At 34.8% G+C, this 22,292-nt stretch overlaps 1 protein-coding gene across 1 annotated transcript in view; it reads right to left on the reverse strand.

Moving 5' to 3' along the window:
- The window catches only part of LOC111138987 (MAM domain containing glycosylphosphatidylinositol anchor 2), an 853,965-nt gene that overhangs the window by 11,552 nt on the left and 820,121 nt on the right, over positions 1-22,292 (reverse strand). The window contains exons 13-15 of the mRNA XM_022491049.1: positions 22,070-22,225; positions 21,420-21,578; positions 3,860-3,990 (exon numbers count right to left, since the gene is read on the reverse strand). Of these exons, the coding sequence (XP_022346757.1) occupies positions 3,860-3,990; positions 21,420-21,578; positions 22,070-22,225 (446 nt within the window). The remainder of the gene's footprint in view (positions 1-3,859; positions 3,991-21,419; positions 21,579-22,069; positions 22,226-22,292) is intronic.

Below are 22,292 nucleotides of genomic sequence, written 5' to 3' on the forward strand. Positions count from 1 at the left end.
AGAGAAGCAGAAAAATAACTTGTAATGAGGAGAAAAAAAATCAGTCAAAACCAAGCAAGAAGTGACACAGATGTTAGCGTTAGTGGGCAGTGACATTGAAACACCTATTATAACTGGGTTTCATATATTCAAAACATTAACTAGAGATATGGAAAATAGTTTTTCAAAGACTCAAGTTGAACACACGGGGATGAGAATACAATGGTTGAGATACAAAATACACTGAATATGACTGAAGGCAGATTAGGCATTGCAGAAGAAATGATTAGTGAATATGAAGACAGAATAGAAATTATACAAAATGAAACACAAGTAAAAATAAAGAACACTAAAAAAGCATTAATCAGCTATATAACACCTCATATACATGCACATGAATAAGGGGTCTTAAGTACATACATAAGGTGTTGGACTGGAGCCTTCAAAGGAGAAGAGGAGGAACTAAAAATATTTGAAGAAACATTAGCCAGACAATGCTTAAATTTAATAGAAACTATAAACTCACAGATCCAAGATCAATGAACCACAAACACATGAAAAATGAAGAAAATGACATAAAAGTATGTCACAGTTAAACTGCTCAAAACCAATGATAAAGAGAAAATCTTAAAAGCAACTGGTCACATTACATATAGAAGGATAAATATGAGTTTCAGCAGATTTATTCTTAGAACATCTTTAAAGTTCCAAAAGGAAAAACCAGAATACTACACTCATTTCAAAAAAAATGAAGGTGAGATAGACTTTTTCAGAAGTACAAAAGGTGAAAAGAATTCATGTTTAGCAGACCCATACTACAATAAATGTTAAAAGAAGTCCTTCGGGCAAAATAAAATTGATACCAGATGGAAATATGCATCTGCAAAAAGGAACAAAAAGCACTAGAAATGATAACTACTTTGAGCACCAACTATGCAAACCCAGTCTGATTTCTCAGTTGGAATGAGGGGAAGGATTATAGTGAAGAGAGTTCTCCAAGGTTTGGCCTATTATGAAAAAGCTTTATTTATTTAAACACCATTGAACATCTGCTTTAAACATTCTTACAAATTTATTTTTTGTGAATTTAATATGTAAGTCCCTGAGGCTACAGAAAATTTGTTGTCATTCGTAGTTGTAAAAATGTTCCACTCTGGATTTACACTGACCACATCCTTCCTGGTAACAAAAGACTAATTCAGGTCCTTGAAATCCCTTCTTTAAATCAACAATATTGGTATCAAAACACAATGGAGTATGATGGGCCAAATAACAAAGAAAAGCAATTCCTTTCTGTAAGATTGTAATCTCAAACTTAGAGCTGACCCACTGCCTCTCATTTCTTTCCTCTATGAAACCCCAACAATGTTCCCCTTCTGGATTCTCTCTGTTGTGACATCCTGAATGAAGAAACATTCCTTTGCAAGAACAAAATGAACAAAATAAAATTAATGCTTTTTCTATGAAAAAATATAGAATAAAATAACTATTTGCAGAAATATAATAATTTAATATCTGCTTGTAGATCATTCTATTAATTCTGAGTAGTGAATAATTTTTTTAAAGATTTCATTTATTTATTTATTTGAGAGAGAGAATGAGAGAGAGAATGAGAGAGCACATGAGCAGTGGGAGAGGAGCAGAGGGAGAAGCAAACTCATGGCTGAGTGGGGAGCCCGACATAGGGCTCGATCCCAGGATTCTGGGATCATGACCTGAGCAGAAGGCAGATGCTTAACCGAATGAACCACCCAGGTGCAGTGTAGTGAATAATTTTAGTTTTGGGTGCTGGTTTCCTAATTTCCTTACTACCTTATGCAAATCTCTCAAGAACAGATACTCTCTGTAATGACCAGCCCACTGGAGTCAGTTTGCTTTACTGTTTGAGTATCACTGTCTTTAAATTCTGTGGGCACCAAACTTTCCTGATCTCCTTCTCTTTAACTCTAAAACATACTGAAAAATACTACTTAGGATTGAGCTCTTCTCCCATAGTTCATATTATTGGTTAGTGTTCTGTATGATTCCATCATTTAATCACTGTTCACATATTTACACTTTCCCTTGGAAATATCAACCACTTCCACATTTCTAGGTAGCACATATACTCCAATGACTCACGAATGTCCATGTCCCCAAAGCTTCAGATCAACATATACAACAACCTCCACATTTTTAAAAGGATATTCCATAGGCATCTTATCAACATGTCCAAAACAGAAGTAATCATATTTATCTCTGAAGTTTGTCTCTTTTCCTCTTTGTTATGTAAGGTAATGTGTAGCACAAGCATTACCCCAGATTCCCTAGTTAGAGACTTTTAAGTCATTTATGGCTGCTTCCCAAATTTCTAACATAACAACAACAAAAAATGTTCTGCTGGTTTTTACACCTAAGTATATCTTGAAGTCATCCTTTTTTCTTTATACCACTTCCTTAGTTTGTCCCTTCAACATCTTTTATGTGAACTTTACAAGTCCTAACTGGTTTGCAAATACAGTTTTACCTCTTTGAGTCAGCAACATGACCACTGTACCCTGTCATCCCCAGAGCAAAATCTTCCAATGACCCCCCATTACCCAAGCACCATGGGTTCCTTAACCTCAGCTCACTCCAGTCTGATTTCTCCTTATGTACCAAATTGCAGATAAAAGTTTTTCTGTTTCTCAGGCAAATCCTATGGTACATCGGTGTCTGTTTACTCTAAACTCTGCTGCAGTATTAATATTACTCTTTCTCTGCTTTGCAACCCCCGTCCTTGGCTCTGGTTTCACAAGTTTTACTTAACTTTCTTCTATACTCTTCTTATTGGTTGCGTGTGCTCAGAACCTTGTGCACACCTCTATTACTGCAATGTTTACAGTATGCGATGTAAGTGTTTACATGTATATTTCTACCAATCTGAGGTAAACAATCATTTTTAGATCCTCAACCTAGCATGTTCCTGGCACACAGGAGTAGCTCAAAATGTATTTATTGAACTATTCATTATGGTAATAAATGATTGTCTTGAAAGTGCTCAATTATTAAATTGATGTCTATGGCAATAAAGGAGTATCCTGAAGAAAACAGTAATAGAACTATTGTCTTAAGTACTTATTGTGTGTGTGTGTGTGTATGTGTGTGTGTGTGTGTGTGTGTGTGTGTATGTCTTGAAGTACACTGAAGAAATTGATGGTAGAAAAAAACACCCAACCTGAGTATATAAAATACACATACTATATATAGCTAATAAAATCACTAAAACTACATTATTTTCTCTACTGAAATAGTTTTGTGAAATATTGTCTCAAGCCATAGTGGCCATTTTTTAGTCATTAAAATTTCTATTATATATTTGCAGCTAACTTTCTTAATTCAATTTACCCTTACTTCTCTATATCAAAACAAAGAAAAAGAACTTCTTTGAAGTTCTCTGACTTTGGTCATCAAAGTGATAAATCACTAAAATGACATTTCCTCAGGGAGACACATTTTGCTAAAGTATGTAAATTCCATCAAGTAAAATTAAAATAGATTAATTGAGCATTGACTATCCAGTTTCCATTATTATAAGAACCTATATTATTTATCTTCAGTAAACAAAATATACACATGTGATTTTACAGAAATGGCTTACATTTTCTCCTAGCAAGTCATTTGGATTTTGAAAGACTATTACTCAAACATATTATTTGATAGACTTTAATCAATAAAGAAAAGGGGAATTTTCTCTTCATAAAACAGCTTTTGGAACTAAAGAAAAACTTAATACTGTCATTTTGTGATGCCCATATCACAGAATTTCTAAATCTCCATATTCTTGTTTGTTCAAGTTCTGCCTTTAACTTTATGCTCACGTGCAGCAATCATTTCACAAAAATGATTGTTCTTTTCTTACCTGAAATGAAGTGATTGGATATATATTAACATGAGCCTCATTCCACCGCTGTCCTTTATTCCCACTCGAAGACCACAGTGGATTCTCTATTGTTGTCTGCCCTTTCAAACGCAGATAAACATTTAGAACACCTAAAAATAACAATGACATTTTATTTTGTATATTCTTTTTTGTTTTACATTTGTTTCTCCTTGACCTAACACTTTCAAACTGTTAAAAATAAAATTTCTCAGAATGCTAATGTCTCTTCCTTTCTTCCACTCTCATTTCTAATTTTGCTTTTATGACATTTAGAAGACCTCCAAAGACGATTGTGTCCTAATCCCTAGAATCTGTGAATGTTATTTTATATGATAGAAGCAGCTTTGCTGATGTGACCAAATTAAGTATCTTGAGATGGGGGGGGCAGATTATTCTAGATTATCACGGAGGGTCTTAAATGTAACCCCATGTATCTTTATAAAATGGAGGCAGGAGATTTATACAGGAGAGAAGAAGGTCATGTGAAAGAAAGAGACTTTGTGGATAGTTTTGAAGATGTAGAAAGCAGCCACAAGCCAAATATAGGTAGCCACTAGAAGCTAGGAATGTATTCTTCCCTAGAGCCTTCAGAAGGACCTAGCCCCGCTGACACCTTTTTAGCCCCCTGATACTCATTGTGGATTTCTGTCTTCTAGAACTATAAGATAATGCATTTGTGTTGTTTTAAGCCACACAGCCTGTGGTAACTTATTTGTTAACAGCAGTGACAGGAAACTAATATAGCCTGTGCGTGTATCGAGTGACTTGTGCAGTCTGACTCTAAATTCCCTGTCCTATATTACCAGTTAGCATTTCCTTTTCAATTTACTTTTTAACCAAGTCTCTTTTCTCTTCTAAAAGAATTATTTGAAGATAAAGTGAGAATACGTTTGTCTCATGATTTGATATACCTCTTTTCAACAGTTTCAGTTCTGCACATAGTAAAAATAGTAGTGATGCTGATGACGTTAATACAACACGATATATGTTGAACACGTACTCCAGATCCTATGAAGCACTATTATAGAGAAAACTTTGAATGGTTAAGTAATTTGCCCAGTTCATACAGTAAGTAAATAGCAGAGGCAAAATTTGAACCCACAGAGTTAAAGTCTGATATGTTGATCACTAAGCAATCAGTATTTTGATACACTTTAAAATTTTTTTTATTTTTATTTATTTTTATTATTTTTTTAAATTTTATTTTATTATATTTTTTATAAACATATAATATATTTTTATCTCCAGGGGTACAGGTCCACGAATTGCCAGGTCTACACACTCCACAGCACTCACCATAGCACATACCCTCCCCAACGTCCATAACCCAAGCCCCCCCAACCCCCCACCCCCCTCCACCCCCCGTTTTATTTTTATTTTTTTAAAGATTTTATTTATTTATCTGATAGACAGAGATCACAAGTAGGCAGAGTGGCAGACAGAGAGAGAGAGGAGGAAGCAGGCTCCCTGCTAAGCAGAGAGCCCGATGCGGGGCTCGATCCCAGGACCCTGGGATCATGACCTGATCGGAAGGCAGAGGCTTTAACCCACTGAGCCACCTAGGCGCCCCTAAAAAAATTTTATTGAGATATAATTTACATGCAATAAAATTATCTCATTTTAGATGTATAGGTCAATAAACTTTTGACTGGTATATACTGCAGGGTAAGCACTACTCGATCAAGATATAGAAAATTTCCATCTTCCCAGAAAGCTCCCTCACTTTCCTTTGTAGTTAATCTTCATACCCTTGTTCCTTTGCCAGGCAACTATTGATAAGACTTTCTTTTTTTTTTTTTTTTTTTTAAAGATTTTATTTTATTTATTTGTCAGAGAGAGAGAGAGAGAGAGAGAGAGAGCGAGCACAGGCAGACAGAATGGCAGGCAGAGGCAGAGGGAGAAGCAGGCTCCCTGACGAGCAAGGAGCCCGATGTGGGACTCGATCCCAGGACGCTGGGATCATGACCTGAGCCGAAGGCAGCTGCTTAACCAACTGAGCCACCCAGGCGTCCCTTGATAAGACTTTCTTGACTAACTGATGATTTTTGCCTTTTCTAGAATTTCCAATTAATGCAATTATGCAGTAAGTATTTTTTGTGTGTCTGGCTACTTTTCCTCAGCATAATTTCTGTTATATTCATTGACATATTGTGGTTTTTTTTTATTTTTAGTATTTAGGTCATAGTTACTGTAGTTTTTTATATCTTTGGAATTAAGTGTACTAGCTTTTTTGTTCTCTGCTTGTCCCCTCTGCTTTTTATTCCTTTGTGGCTCCTTCCCTTCTTTCTTTTCAGCTGATTTTTTTTTTTTTTTTTTTAGGTTTCTTTTCTTGTACTGATTTTTAAATGTCTCTTTTTAATTGTGTTTTAGCAGTTGTTTCAGGGTTAACAAGAGGCACTCATAACTTTTCATAGTCTAATTATAGTCCGTATTTCCTCCTTCATGCTCACAAATCATACAGCATACATGTTTTACTACGACCTCCCTCTTTTCTTTTCAAAGCTGATACTTTATATTCGCTATCTTACTTCAACATGAATACTCTTACAACAGTATAAATAATTTACCTGTCTTCTTTCTATTTTTAGAAGTAATTGTATCTTTTTACCTTTGCCTAAAATATAACCCCACCTTACAGTGAATAGTCAGATGTATTTTATACAAATTATAAGAACATACAGTTTTAAAATTTTCCACTTATTTACCATTTTTGATGGTATTAATTTCTACCTGTAGATCTGAGTTACAATCTAGCACCATGTCCCTTTGGCCTGAAGGACATCCTTTAGCACTTTTTGTAGTGGTGATTTGCTGGAGACAAAGTTTCACAGATTTGTTTATATAAAAATAACTTCATTTCACTCATGTTTTTGTGAGACTTAAAATTCTTCCAATTTTTCCCTAAGCACTTGAATGTTGTTCTATTTTCTTCTCTATATCACGGTTTCTAATGTGAAGTCAGCCATCATTTTATCTTTTTCCCTTCAGTATGGGGTGTTTTTTTTTTTTTTTTTCTCCTTCAGGCTGCTTTTGAGCATTTTTCCTTATCTTTGGTTTGCAGTAGTTTGATTATAGTGTGCCTAAATATCTTATGTAGGGTTTGCTGAACCTCTTTTAGCTTTCCTTTTATTTCTGCCTCATCTATTTCTTCTACTTTTTCAGACTCCAATTATATATATGTTATGCAATTTGATATTCATTTACCAGAGGCTGTGTTCATTTTTCTCCAACATTTTCCCTTCATTTTTCAGGTTGGAAAATTTTGTCTATCTTCAAGTTTATTATCTTTTTTTTTCCTTCTGCAATATGTTAAGTTCTTCCAGTAAATTCTTCATGTCTTGTCTACTACTTAATGGTACAAATCTTATTTGGCTCTTTTGTAAAATTTCTCTTTCTTTGCTAGACTTCACTATCTGTCCAATTATAAAGACTCTATTTCCTATGATTCTTGTAATATATTTACTCTAATGTCATTGAACATATTTAAAATACCTTTTTTTTTTTTTAAGTTTTTATCTGCTAAGTCTAATGTTTGGTCCTCTTCAGTTTCAATTTATGGGTTGATTTTTTACTCTTTGACTATGGATCACATTTTCTGTTTCTTTGTCTATCTGGTGATTTTCACTAGATAATGGGCATTGTAGACATTACATTATGGAGATTTAGCTTTATAATCATTCTAAGAAGGCAGTTTTGTTCTAACAGGCTATTCAATTACTGACTCATCATGTTAAAGTTGTATAGATCGGCTTGGTTTTATAGTAACAATGCAGACCTGTGAAAAGCCCAAATTGTCACCCGAATTTCCTTAACTGTGGGAATCAACCTTCAAATCTGTCTCTACTGTGGATCTTGTTGGGGCTTAGACTTGGGCTTTTAAAGGAAAGGTCTACAGAGGTCAGTTCTTCAGGGCGTCACCCTAAGAGAGAGCCTGTTTTTTTGTTTTTTGTTTTTTTTTCATGTTGTCAGAGGCTGTTAGGATATCTCTTCACTCTAAAATGGCTTCAACTTCAATATTCCCTACTGTTCTTCCCCCAGGACTCTTTGACCTGCCCATCTCTGTTCCGTTGTCAAGTCCACAAAACAGTATGTTGCTATATTGTAAACCTTGGGGTTTTTTTACTATTATATGAGTATAACTTAGCCTTTAGGCAAAGACATGTGGAACCCTATAGAAGTTTCTAGAGTCAACTCAGCGTACCTACTTTCTTTTACCCTGATTTAAAGATTCTAACTACTTTAGCTGCCCAGTACTCTCATCTCTACCTCCTGAACTCAGTGGCATCTCCATGTTCTGCTTGAATTCAAGAGCTCTATGTTAGGGCCAGGAAATTATTCTCAGGCAGAGGAAGGCTCCTGTAGACATTACCTCATTTTCACAGATCTCAGTCTTGCCCTGCCTCTTCCATTTTCTGAAAACCATTACTTACTCTCTAACCCATTTTAATAGTTGTTTATAGCAGTAGGATTTATCTGGAGCCGGTAACTACTGTGTGGCTTCAAGACAGTCTTATTTTGATAACTTTTACAGATAATAATGTTATTGTTAAAATCTATATCTATCTTCCATATAATATATACATTGGTTTATGTGAATATTGCACACAAACATTGCAAAACAGGAAAAACAATATAAAAATCACTATTAAATTGGTCTCTCAAAGGTGGCCTCCTTAATATTTTGGTGTATGTTGCTTTAGTCATTTTTTTAAATGTATATCAAGATATGTACAATTATATGGTATAGAGTAGTTCATCCTTCAGATTTTTAGAGAAATTTTATCTAATTCTTTACACATAAGCACACATATTCATATTAGGCACAAACACATAAATATGAATACGTACTTTTTTTTCTTTTAAAGATTTCATTTATTTATTTGACAGATCACAAGCAGGAAGGTAGAGAGAGACGGGGAAGCAGAGCAGAGAGCCCGATGTGGGGCTTGATCCCAGGACTCCGAGATCATGACCTGAGTGAAGGCAGAGGCTTAACCCACTGAGCCACCAGGCGCCCAAATATGTACTTTTTAAAACAACAACAAAACCCCCTGCATTCCTAACATCACCTGTCACTAGCTGGCTGACTTCGGCTTAGTCTCTTAATCTCTCTGCTTCAATTTCCTCATCACACAAGTGATGATGATAATAATAACTAGCATAAGCTTTTTGTGAAAATTAAAATGAGTTAAAGTACGTAAACTGTACATCATGTTTCATCCAAGTCCTCACTGTGTTTTACTATTATCTATCAAGATAGTCCAATAATATTTCTCCATTTCTCTATTGATGCAGTAGATTGTACTAGTGTGCTTCTTAATGTGGAACTAGGATTGTATTACAGGAATCAATTTTACTTGGTAATGGACTAGTACTCTTTTATTATGTTAATTTCTTTTGCTAGTATTATATTTAGGGATAATACATGCATATGTATACATAATGTTCTCCAGCTTTCTTTTTTTTTTTTTTTGTTTTATCTTATTGCTTGTTCACTTTTGCTTCAGAATCTACTTTCTTGTATTTTTTTTCCCCTTCAGTATAAGAAAGAATTTCAGGTTTGTCCTCCATAGTACTGATTTTAATTTCTATAGTATGGATTTTGTTCTCTTGTTTCTAATGTCATCTTTACTTGGCTATTATTTATGATGCTACATTCCTGCCTGATCTCATAAAGCTCCCCCTTATTTTAATCTTTTATTCAGATCCTTTTTTTCAAATTCATCAGTTGTATCATTCTTATTTTTTATTGTTTAATAAAGTTCACATTCTTACGAATTTGTTGGAAGCTATAAAGCTTATACAGAATAAATTTTACTTTCACCTGAACTGTAAGTTTTTTTTCAGTAGTATGTGCTTCCTTTACTATGTGCATGTTAGCTTTGCTTTTTTCTATGGAATCCTCAATAAAGCCTTATTTTTTCAATCTCTCTTTCTCTCTTATTTAATCCTCTTTATTCATCCTTAAATAATGCTAAGTAATCTTGTGACATTTTCCCCCAAACAATTTTATGGGGCTTCTTTTATATCCACGGGATAGGTGTGGATTTTGTTAGCTTCTCCTATAAGATCTAAAGCTGCAGAACAGGTTAATGTGAGATTCACTACTATATCAAGATTCAGCAATCTGAGAATAGTGGAAAAACATTCCCGTCTTTGAGCCATTTAAGAGTTGAACTTTCTGGGACTTTCCCATTGTGCTCAGTGATCCACTGTGGTAAGAAGTAGCTTTCTGAATCCATCTTTCTATTTTCCTTTTTAAATATTTAGTGTGGCTCAATTTTTTTTACCCCGTTGGTCCTGGAATCTTGTACATCAGAAAGGCAAAGTTGTGCCAAAAGGAAAAGCCACTGTAGGACATATTTCTGTGTGATGTAACTGCATTCTATTTTTGAACATAATCCACAACAGGGAGAGATTCAATGAAATCAAACCCAAGTAAATAACAAATTATGTTAAACATTAAATAAAGTTATAATACTTTCTGAACCCCTTAGTTGTCACTGGACTCACAAAGTGGTGTAAGCATACATCTTTCTGACTTTATTTGAAGAAACAATCAGTATGTCCATTAGATAGAAAAAGACCTTCTCATCTATTCCATGGCCTGTGTCTGCCACAGCCTATGGCTGTATTAGCAGTAACTGATTGGGTTGAGCTGTGACAGTCTCAACTGATTTATCTAAATGAACTGCCTTTACAGAAAGGAAAATATCAGTTATCATTTTTTTTAAATTTCTTAAATGTAAGACCTAGCTTCTCTTTCTAGTAGAAGTCCTTCGATATCTTGCATGAAAAGAATAAAGGATGCTCTCTCTAAGCTATGAAGGGAGTTCACGTTTTTCCATACTTTAAAAGTTACCAGTATATGTGAGGTAAATTTAACTGTGAGGTAAATGCAACTGTGAGGTGTTAATGTAAACAGATGGCAGGGAATGAATTACCACCAATTATTTTAATTGAAGTGACAGGAATCAATCCTGTCATTGAATCAATACATGGAAATTTGTGTCAAATGTTAATAAAATAACACTCTTTTTAGATTAGTTGTAATTGGGCCAAAAAAGTAGCATATATTATGTCTTTCAGAATTTACTTAAAATAGAAAATAGATACTTTGTTATGCTGAAAAAAATAAAATTATAAAAAAAGCAATAATAAAAACATAAAATAAAAATTAAAAAAAATAGATACTTTAATAAAATACACACTTTTACCTATCTATATCTATCTATATGACTTTCCATTATTATATTAATAATGGTAAGTTATAATATCAGGATCCAATATATTTTTTCCTCAGGGAGTATGCTTTCCCTGTGATCATGTTTATATTTTTAATTAATAATTCTTTTTTTTAAATATTTTATTTATTTATTTATTTGATAGGCAGAGAGGCAGGCAGAGAGAGGTGGAAAAAGGCTCCCTGCTGAGCAGAGAGCCTGATGTGGGGCTCGATCCCAGGACCCTGGGATCATGAACTGAGCTGAAGGCAGAGGCTTTAACCCATTGAGCTACCCAGGTGCCCCTAATATTTCCTTTTAATATATGTAATAAAAATTCAAACTTGAATTATTTGAATTTATGTTTATTGAATATATACTATGTGAAAAATATTTGTCCTAGGTCTAAAGAAGCCAGGTCTGATTATCCTAGATTTGAATTTGTTTTTGAATAGATTATATGAACTATAGTCAAGTGTGACTGGATTTAATTTTAAAAGGCAAGCATAACTTATTTAAAAAGATACTGAAAGTATAACTGACTGAAATGAATTCCTTAAAATATCTTATAATTTAAACGTCTTATTCTTATGCACCTAGTATTAATTATACTCCATTATCCATGAATCCAAACTATTGATTCACTTATCTATTTTATGCTGAAAGCAATACTAACAGATAAATGACTTTAGAACCTTTTTAAAGCAAGTTCCCAGCATTTTAAGTTTGTAAGAGAGAATTCAATGACAATAGTTATATAAATTCATGTTCAGGGCATTTAGTTCAATGAAATTAGAGCTTGTGAAACAGAATAAAGCAATGCAAGAGAAGTTAGATTCAGCAAAGCTGATTCAGCAGATTATTATAGTATTATAGTAAGAAAATTCTAGAGTGAGTAAGATGGATTGTGTTCATACCCATTACAAGTAATTTTAAGTCTCTGGAGGCACTGTGTTTATGCTTGAGTAGGCACCAGGTATCAATAGGTAAGAATTTAATCATCCCCAAGGATTTTCAAATGCTACATAGTCCCATGATACAAGTTTGAAGTTGCTAAGCAAAACTTAACTGTCTTTTTCTTCCCTTTGGTTTCCTAATTCTCATCTTTTGATCATCTCCTTGTAGAGTCAGGTGCAAGACCTCGACAGAACTGACCTCATGTTAGGGACCATGGTTAGAAAGGCTAAATGACTGAAGTGCTGTATTATCTCATGGGCAGTGACCAAAGTTTTGGAGTTATTTATGGCATTGTGAAATCATATGATTTCACAGAAATTATTCTATAATATAGTTTGCATCAATGTTATTTATAATTATTATTACCTAGTTCTCTTCTTTCACTAAGTCATTAACATAATTTGACTTTTAACTATTTACTATAAATATATATTTTATATAAATAACTCACATATATGTCCTAAAATGTGCATACATATTTCTTACAGATACTTGAAATTATCAAGTTCATAGAAGTTAATTTGTAATTTGGTTTACTCTAAGGCCTAGGGATTACTTGATCATAAATCACATGTTTATTCTAATCAGTAATACAGACATTAATTTGTATTCCACATTTCATGGAAGAAGATGATGTGCCCAAATTACCTAGCTTCAGGCAAGAGCTATGTATATTGATAGGTAATTATTAGTATCATTTGTTTTATACACACAAAAATGGAAAATCATAAAATCATTAATTTCTGCTTGGACAGAAATGGCTATGTGTATCTGCTGTTATTTTTCAATATATAATTGCAATGATACATTAAATAAAAAATATCAGTTCACTTTCTCTAGTCATTACCATGCCTTGTATCCTGTTGAATCTCAACATTAGTGTCCAGTGAATTTTCCTAAAACATAGCCTTCATCAGGCTTTCTATTTCTCTGATATATGTCAGATCCCTTAGGTAGACTCTGACACTCTGGTTCCACCATTTCCCTTTAGCTGCTGTTAAGAGCACTATTCTCCATTCTAACATGTGGCTCTCCTCACATTTTGTAACCTTTGCTTTCTGCTTAATAAATACTTGTTCAGATGGTTTGCATTTTTTTCACTTCCACAGAAAACTTATTTTAACTTTGCTGTTTTCAGGGTTCTCTCCCTTGTTCACCTATTATAGCACAGGATTGCCATTCATTTTGATGACTATTACTTTCTGGTTTTTATTTTATTAAGTAATTTATTATCCTAAATGTGATGACAAATTATTTGGTGGATAGAGACCTTTTACAATAATTCTTTCTTATTTTCTATAGAATCCTATATACCACTAAGCCCACAGCATGTGCAGTTCATTCTGTTGAACAGAAATGAGTGAATTCAAGACCTAAGGCCAAAAATAATCACTATAAATCTATACTTTCAGTAAAGTTAGTTTAAAAAGTTTGGTACATTGGGTGAGAAACAAAAGCAAGTCAACCCATTTGGTTACCATTAATTCAACTGATGAAATAATATTCTTTATTTATTACACTAAGAATTAGACTTGTATATTTTGAAATACCAGCCTTTCTCTGTCATATCACTAATTTCATTTAAATATCTCAGCTTCTACTATTCATTGTTTGAGTAATAAATAAATAGGAGGAGAGTAAACTTAGGGATTGTTGGTGGTTCAAAACACAGACTTAAAAGGTAAGTGCACTAGATATTGCCTATGGTCTTATTAGATGGTCTGTGACAAGTATGTGTAATAACACATTTCAATAAGTGGTTGTAAATCATGGCTAGGTTCTATCCACCCCCATTCGAAAAAAAATACATCTTAATTCAACAAAGCTATTTACTCAATGAATGTCTTCCACCTACAGCATTATTTTCACACCGATACTGGCATTATCAGTATTAAATACAAACAGGACTTTACTGAAAAAAGCTCAAACTGTCTTTCCTATAATGTCTAACTCCAAGGGAAAATAATGTGAGCAGATTTCCTATTTGAAGAACATATTTGGGATATAAGCAAGAATCTTTCTTTTTTTACTAAACAGAAGAAATATGGTCTTTAACCAAAATGAGAATAAAAATCAGACTCCTAGAACTATGTAAAAGCTTATCACCATTGCCTTTTCTATATCTTATAGAAAAGTCTCCATTTTAAAAATTTTGAATGTCAGCACTGAGAAAGTTTTAATTCACTCTTGCTAAAAAGTAACCTGAGATATTTTATTAAGATAAATTTAATTAGAAGTTAATTATAGATTTCTTAAGTTCTATTTATGTATTCTGTTAGTCAGTCCTAAAGTGACATACCTAGACCATGATACTGTAGCTCAAAACATGACCTGTAATGTATTATGGTCAGTCAGTATATAAAATTTTTATTTGATCAAGTTTTATATCTTTCTAAAAGTACCAAATGAAGACATTTCCCATTATACTACTAAGGGTACTTTGATAAACATAAATTTCTCTTTGAATTAGTCGTTAAAAAATATGTGACATTTTTGCTTTCCTCTAGGCTTTAGTTGCCAGAACACTTAGACTCAAATACAAATTAAGTCAATGATTAATTTTTATTTTTTCCCCCAATATATTCTATAAAGTCTTGGTGAAATGACCTTCTGATTCCAATCTACACCAGAACTTTTAACTCCCTTGCTTTGTTTTTCTTCTAGCACACTCAGAAGCTTAAATATCTAGTGTAAATTATTATTTTTAATATATGGAGTCTATATTGTTTCAGGGGATCAAACAGAAAGGAATCATCATTGCTGCTCTCAAGGAGCTTAGAGTCTAGCAGAGGTCTGGGGGACAATTATTATGATAGAGATGTGCACCAGGAGTTATGGGAACAAAAGGAGTGAGAGGATGAGGAAAAATCTCAGCGATGTCCCTGAGTTTGTTTCTGAAAGAAGACTATGAGTTATTTAGGTGATTTAAGAGGGGAAGAAACACTTATTCTATCATGTGATTTAAAAAATACTCATTTGCTTAATTAGGATTTATGTAGTGGGTAAATAAATGTTTACATTTGCAGAGCACCATGTGATGGGGAGAGACCTTGTTTCATGTAGTTCAGCAGAACAAAGATAGAGTCTTAAAAAAGGCCCCAGATACAAGTCAGCTCAGTTTCAGGGACTTCATGCATGGCTGGTATGACCATGCAACTGCCCTAAGGAGAAGCCAGAGGGGCGTATATCCTTGAGACCCTTATGTTACTGGTTTTAGACAATGATCTCTACCCCAGAAACAATGGGTCCAAGAGACAGCAAGGAAGTCAGTGAGCAGGGAAATTCAGTAATACACCCAAGAAGCGATTAGCATTAAAACTGAGCATTATATCCTAAAACACATTTCAAGACACTGAGGATTGATATCCTGATCTCCAAATGTTTCAATAACCTCTACATCACTGACCAGTCTCTGCTTCCATTTATTGCTCTCCTGAAATTGTGTAGCTTTGAACACGTAAGAGCTGCATTTATTTATTTATTATTTTTTTTAATTTTATTTTTTATAAACATATATTTTTATCCCCAGGGGTACAGGTCTGTGAATCGCCAGGTTTACACACTTCACAGCACTCACCATAGCACATACCCTCCCCAATGTCCATAATCCCACCCCCCCAACCCCCCTCCCCCCATCAACCCTCAGTTTGTTTTGTGAGATTAAGAGTCACTTATGGTTTGTCTCCCTCATATCAGGGAGATCATATGATAGTTGTCTTTCTCCGATTGACTTATTTCGCAATTGCACTGCTGGGTATTTACCCTAAAGATACAAACGTAGTGATCCGAAGGGGCACGTGCACCTGAATGTTTATAGCAGCAATGTCTACAATAGCCAAAGTATGGAAAGAACCTAGATGTCCATCAACAGATGAATGGATAAAGAAGATGTGGTATATATACACAATGGAATACTATGCAGCCATCAAAAGAAATGAAATCTTGCCATTTGCGACGACGTGGATGGAACTAGAGGGTATCATGCTTAGCGAAATAAGTCAATCGGAGAGAGCTGCATTTATTTTACAGAAGGAAACAGATACTGTTCAAAAATTAACTTCCAAGTCTGTTTGCTATTCTTGCATCTAGGAATGCATCAAAAGCCACATTCCTACTTCATTCTTTTCTTCCCACCTCAGTGGAAATGACATTATTCCCTCTTCAAGGCTAATTCTCCTACTAGAATTCTCAATTTCCATCTCTTCAAGGAACTTGCTTTGCTTTGAGTTTTGTACCTAAAAACTTCCCATTCTATTATTTTTTCCTCTTAAAATAGGTACTTCTATAACCCCACATCTCTCTACTTGGTCAATTCTCCCCCACTCTCGAGATTCATGAGAACAGATCCTATTAATGTACTCCTTTTCTTTGCTTCCCATTTGTTCCACAGTGAAATTAGCTTTCTAGAGCCACAACTTTATTAAACCATACTTATCAAGTTCAATGAATGTATTCATAAGTGCTTTTTGTATTTTTATCTTTAATTTCCTGATATGTTATGATGATGCTTATATCTCACATTCTTTCTAGAAATAAATGAAGTACATTTTTTACTGAATTTAATAAGCTTTGTCATATCAGCTGACCTCATATGAAGTTCAATTCCTCTTAAGAACATTAGAAATCCAACTGATTAATCATGAATCAAAATGCCTGCTAGTAGCTACAGGATTGCTGAAATAATCTTATACTATTATCAGATAGCTATATATTGTATCATCTACAATAAATCAATAGTTTAAGGATGACATAGTGTAGTTTTCATTTATTTTTTCTTCAATTTTGATGAAACATTTAACTAGCAAGAAATTGTACCAATGTGGCAAATAAACGCTAAGATGCCTCCCAATGATTTCTACCTCTTAGCATTAACACTCTTGTGTAATTTCCTCCCATTAAGTGTGGGTTGGAATTATCAGCTGTTATAAGAAATAGAATAAGACAGAAGTTAAAAGCCAGAGGCATGTATTTGCTCTCTCTCTTGGATTGCTTGCTTTGGAGGAAGCCTGCTGCCATGCCAGTCCCAGAGACGTCCATATGTCGAGGAACTAACTGAGAGAGCTGAGAGGAATTCAAAGGCCAGCAAGAAATCAATGCCCTTAGTCTGATACTATGATGGAGTGAGGCCTGCCAAAAACCAAGTAAGCAGTCTTAAAAATATATCATCCCTAAGTCAGGTCTTCAAATTTTTTTTTTTTTTTTATTTGACAGAGATCACAAGTAGACAGAGAGGCAGGCAGAGAGAGAGAGAGGGAAGCAGGCTCCCCGCTGAGCAGAGAGCCCAATGCGGGACTCGATCCCAGGACCCTGAGATCATGACCTGAGCGGAAGGCAGCGGCTTAACCCACTGAGCCACCCAGGCGCCCCAGGTCTTCAAATTTGAGGGCAGTTATGCCCTCATGGGAGACCTTGAGCTACAGGTCTCTCAGCTCAACCACACCTATATTCCTGACCCACAGACTCTCAGAGGTCAGTGTTTGTTGTTTCAAACCACACAATTTTGGGGAAACTTTTAACATAGCAATCGATAAGGAATACAACATATTTGACTTTATTTCAAAGAGGAATCTCTTTTCTAAGTAATGCATAACTGATTGCCCATTTTTTGTATTAAAAAATTGGAACTCTTCTCAATGATCCATTGAGCACTAGTCATAGTTTAAACAGCAGAGATCATGTATGATTACTCAAGAAGGAACAACTGCAATGAGGCTATTAGAAATTCAGAACGAATCACTTTTGAATCTGGACTTCCAAGAGAATCAATCAAACTGAGAATGTGATTAGTAAAATTAGTAACTATAAATGCACCCAGGTTTCCAGATAAATGAGTGTCTTAGAGTAACATCTGCAAAGAGGGAAAGTTTCAGCTATAGGCAACCTCTCCCTAATGAGGTCATTCAGCTGGTCCTCATTGATGAGTCAGTGTCTGGAGCAGGCGTTTTTGCCTAGATTTTAATAAGCAGCATGACCATGCCCTGCCGACAGGGACTCAAGTGACATATATGATACCTGCAAACTTCAACCACCTGATAAAATGGAGAAATGACACAGGCATCAAAGTGGCAGATGTATGAGAACATGGAAGAAAGGGAGATCTGCTTTCTTCCTGAAACAATCTGGATAAAACTAGCAAAGGTCAGCTGCACATTTGCTGACAATAGAGAGGGTAAGAATAACAAGTGTGAAGTTAAAAAGTATAGTAAAATTATCTTGGATCTCAACATGAATACGCAGAAGTTTTGAGAAGGGGCTAGCCTCATAAAAACAGAAACTGCATATTTTACTCATTAAAGTAATTAAAAATATTGACCTTGGAATTATTTATTTAAAAACCAATTTAAGGGGCGCCTGCGTGGCTCAGTGGGTTAAAGCCTCTGTCTTTGGCTCAGGTCATGATCCCAGGGTTCTGGGATCGAGCCCCACATCGGGCTCTCTCCTCGGCAGGGAGCCTGCTTCCTCCTCTCTCTCTGCCTGCTTCTCTGCCTACTTGTGATCTCCTTCTGTCAAAAAACAAAAAACAAAAACCAAACCTTTAAAAACCAGTTTAAAATAAGCCTTCTTCCAAGGTAATCTGGAAGGAGAGAAAGGAAGTCTAAGAAATATATTCAAAATAAAGAATAAATAAAACATACATCAGCAGCTAATGGGAAAAATTAGAGTTGATCTACTCCTACCTTCGTAAAAAAGTTGTCATCTCACAATAAATAAGATGGTTTGGCATTGTGAGATTATGATTTCTTTTCATAGGTTAGGCCGCAGTGAACCAACCTATGACCACTGTCCTAACTTTCTAACTGTTTTTTCCAGTCTATATTCTTTTTTTTCAATGATTTTACCTCTCCTAGAAAATCTGTTTTCCCACATCAAAGATCTCATCATGCACATTGTCTGCACAAAAGCTGTAATGTTTCCCCTGACCACTAAATGAGCTAAACTTTTATGGCATTCCAGTAAGTCTCCCCACAGAGTGGAGAAGTGGGCAAACTGTGTGTCCGCTTCCAGACTGGTATTATGTATGGCTCCTCTATTTATTGGCTGTAACATTACGACAAGTACGGTGAAGTAAAATTCTCAGTTTCCCTACCTATGAAATAGGATTATGACTTTAAGGAGCACTACTGTTTATTGTGAAAATTGAAAGAAATAATCTACGATGTGTTAGGAATAGTGACCTGGCCCATAAACATTAGCTATTACTTTACTGTTGTTATTATTGCTGCTATTTGAGATTCAAAGTAGCCTAAGATTATGAGTATCTACCACCTGATAGGAGATTTTATATAGGTTACCTCATTTAACTTGAACTACAAATTTCTGAAATAGACATTATTATTCCCATTTTACAGATGAGGAGGCCACCATCCGGACAATTTAAAGGAATTCTCTAAATTCCTACAGTGACTGAGGGCTAACAGCTGAGTTCCTGCTCAGATTTCTGACTTCATGTTAAGGGTACTTTTGACTGCACAAATTTGTCCTTCCAGATTTGTCACCTAGTGCTCCACTGTGAAAAACATTGGTTAATAGTGCTGGCCATGAGTTTACGTCCCAGCATAATTGGTCACTTGCAATTCATACACACACTCTGAGGTTCAATGTTCTCTACTGTAAAAGATGAACAGTGATGCCCATTTTTATGAACTGATTTAGGGGATTACTTCACTTAAGCAGTGCAGTAGAACAGATCATGTGCACAATTTTATTAGTTAAATAATTATATATTTATATTTTTAGTTTTATTCATTTGTATCAAAACACTTAATGTAATCCTAATGGCCCACATTTCACTTCCTCATTATTACTGCCTTAATCTTCCCTGTGTTTATCAAAAATGTACCGTTCTTTCATAAAGAAATGTTTTCCTCTGTCCCTAAGCATTTCCATATTCTTCAGCTAGATGCAGATCCACAATCCCTGGTCCAAACTCTGTGAGCTTAGAGGCTTCACCATCAGAATTTAGTCTTATTTTGGATAGGTAAAGGAATATGTATCTTGTATATTATATGGCAGTGTCTGGAAGGAACTGGAACATAACATAATTAAACAGTACTGTTTTTGCTGCAAGTAGTATAAAAGTTCACACGTACTTGGATAAATAAAGACTATAAATAAGTTCATACTAGCTCAGGTTATATATTCTGAGGCACAGAGATTAGGCTGGCATGCATTGTCAGATAAGTAAGTGACAAAATTTTGTGTTCAGTTTTTTTGATTTTAGAATCGTGCATAAAGAATTGTAGACCCATATGATCTCTCCCCACCTCCCACAGGAGTTTTGATAAGCTCTTTAAAAAAAAAAAAAAAAGATTTTATGTATTTGAGAGAGAGAGAGAGTGAGTGCACAGGAGAGAGAGAGAGAGAGCACAAGTGAGAGCATGAGTAGAGGAAAGGTAAGAGGCAAAGGGAGAAGACGACTCCCTGCGAGCCCCAGGCAGGGCTGCTTCCAGAACCCTGGGATCTGCCGAAGGCAGATGCTTAACCAAATGAACCACCCAGGTGCCCCTGCTAGGCTCTTTCTAAAGATTATGTGGCATTCTATCCGGTATTTATGCATCTTGGCTTCCATGACTGTACAACGGTCTCTACGGGCAAGGAATGTATCTTCATCTTTGCATGCTCTTTAGGACCAAGGATGTTCTTACATCTTACTAGTTGTGTTAGGCATATTTTATAAACAAGAAAATATCATATTAGTATTCCAAAAAATATTATATTAGTATTCCATATTTTATAAACATGAAAATATCCTATTAGTATTCCGAAGTGCTAAAAGTATTTGTCTTGCAAAGATGGCAACAATCCTTTTCATGGTCATTAATAAAGAAGCAGCCTAAGTTATACTGGTATTAATTTCCCAATAAGATCATAAAGAATTTAACCCATTGATGATTTGCTGGAATTAAGATTCTAGAAGGGGTAGGTAATACTCCAAAAGTTCACATTCTAATATAAAATTTGGAAATTAGGACCTGATAGGGGAACATTCTTAGCATCTTATTTTGCAATTTGCAGGTAAGGCATTTAAAAGTCAATGATGAGGGGTGCCTGGGTGGCTCAGTGGGTTAAAGCCTCTGCCTTCGGCTCAGGTCATGATCCCAGAGTCCTGGGATCGAGCCCCGCATCGGGCTCTCTGCTCAGCGGGGAGCCTGCTTTCTCCTCTCTCTCCCTCTGCCTGCCTCTCTGCCTACTTGTAATCTCTGTCTGTCAAATAAATAAATAAAAAAAAAATCTTAAAAAAAAAAAGTCAATGATGATATTCTTTGACTTGAACTGATTTCATGCTGTGTGTTTGTGAACCTTTTTCTTCTTAGTTACGATATACTCTAGAAGAAATATAATAATTCTTGCCATCTTACCTATATGTTGTCCATACATGTGATAAAAGAAGCTGAAACAATATGCAGTGTTCGTGGGGCCATAAGGGTTTTTAGGAGCTATGCTGAAAACAGGGCTGAGAAGTCGGGCCTTTTCGCCTTCCAGTCTGGGCCGAGATGTCTCAATGTACATGTAAAAACCTTTAAAAAGACAATATAAAATGTTTAAAGACATTATTAGGTGACATGAAATTTGAAATCATGAAGAAGTTTTAGAGTTTTTATATGAAGTGAACTGTAGAGTCACAGAAGACTTTTGATCTAATTTATTAACTATTTTTATATATAATATAAAGAATAAATAAATGATCTATATAATTCAACAAAAAATTACTCAAATGTATAAAAACTTGGGACAAAATTGGAATTTTACACTTGAATTATTTAAAAAATTCCAATCTCTCAACTACATGTGTCAGTGAGTTCTGAGAGAAGATTCATGTCTACAAACTTTGGAAATATTTGAATTATTGGTACTGCACATTAAAAATTTAATGTTTTATCCCATAATCTTCAAATCTATAGCTAAGCATTCTGTTGCATGTCATATTAATGGCATTAATAGCATTAATTTCTGAAAGTCTGAGGCTGGAGTGTGATTGTTATAAATACAACATTTCATACCCTCATACCTTCTTTGGAGCCGCTACGATCAGCATTAGGTCCTGTGTTTGGAGTATATTTTGTATTTCTTGTCGCAGTACTTTGCTTTGTCCAGTCAAAATTATCTGTATCATCTTGGGTGAACAAACAAATGTTACCATCTTCAAATCCACAGTGAAATTCTCCTGTTAATGAATTTTAAAGTAATTAATATTAATTAAACTAATATAAGCACTTTAATATTCTTATGAA

The sequence above is a fragment of the Enhydra lutris genome, unplaced genomic scaffold (genome assembly GCF_002288905.1).
Source record: "Enhydra lutris kenyoni isolate GAN:26980312 unplaced genomic scaffold, ASM228890v2 scaffoldscaffold4, whole genome shotgun sequence".
Lineage (NCBI taxonomy): Eukaryota > Metazoa > Chordata > Mammalia > Carnivora > Mustelidae > Enhydra > Enhydra lutris.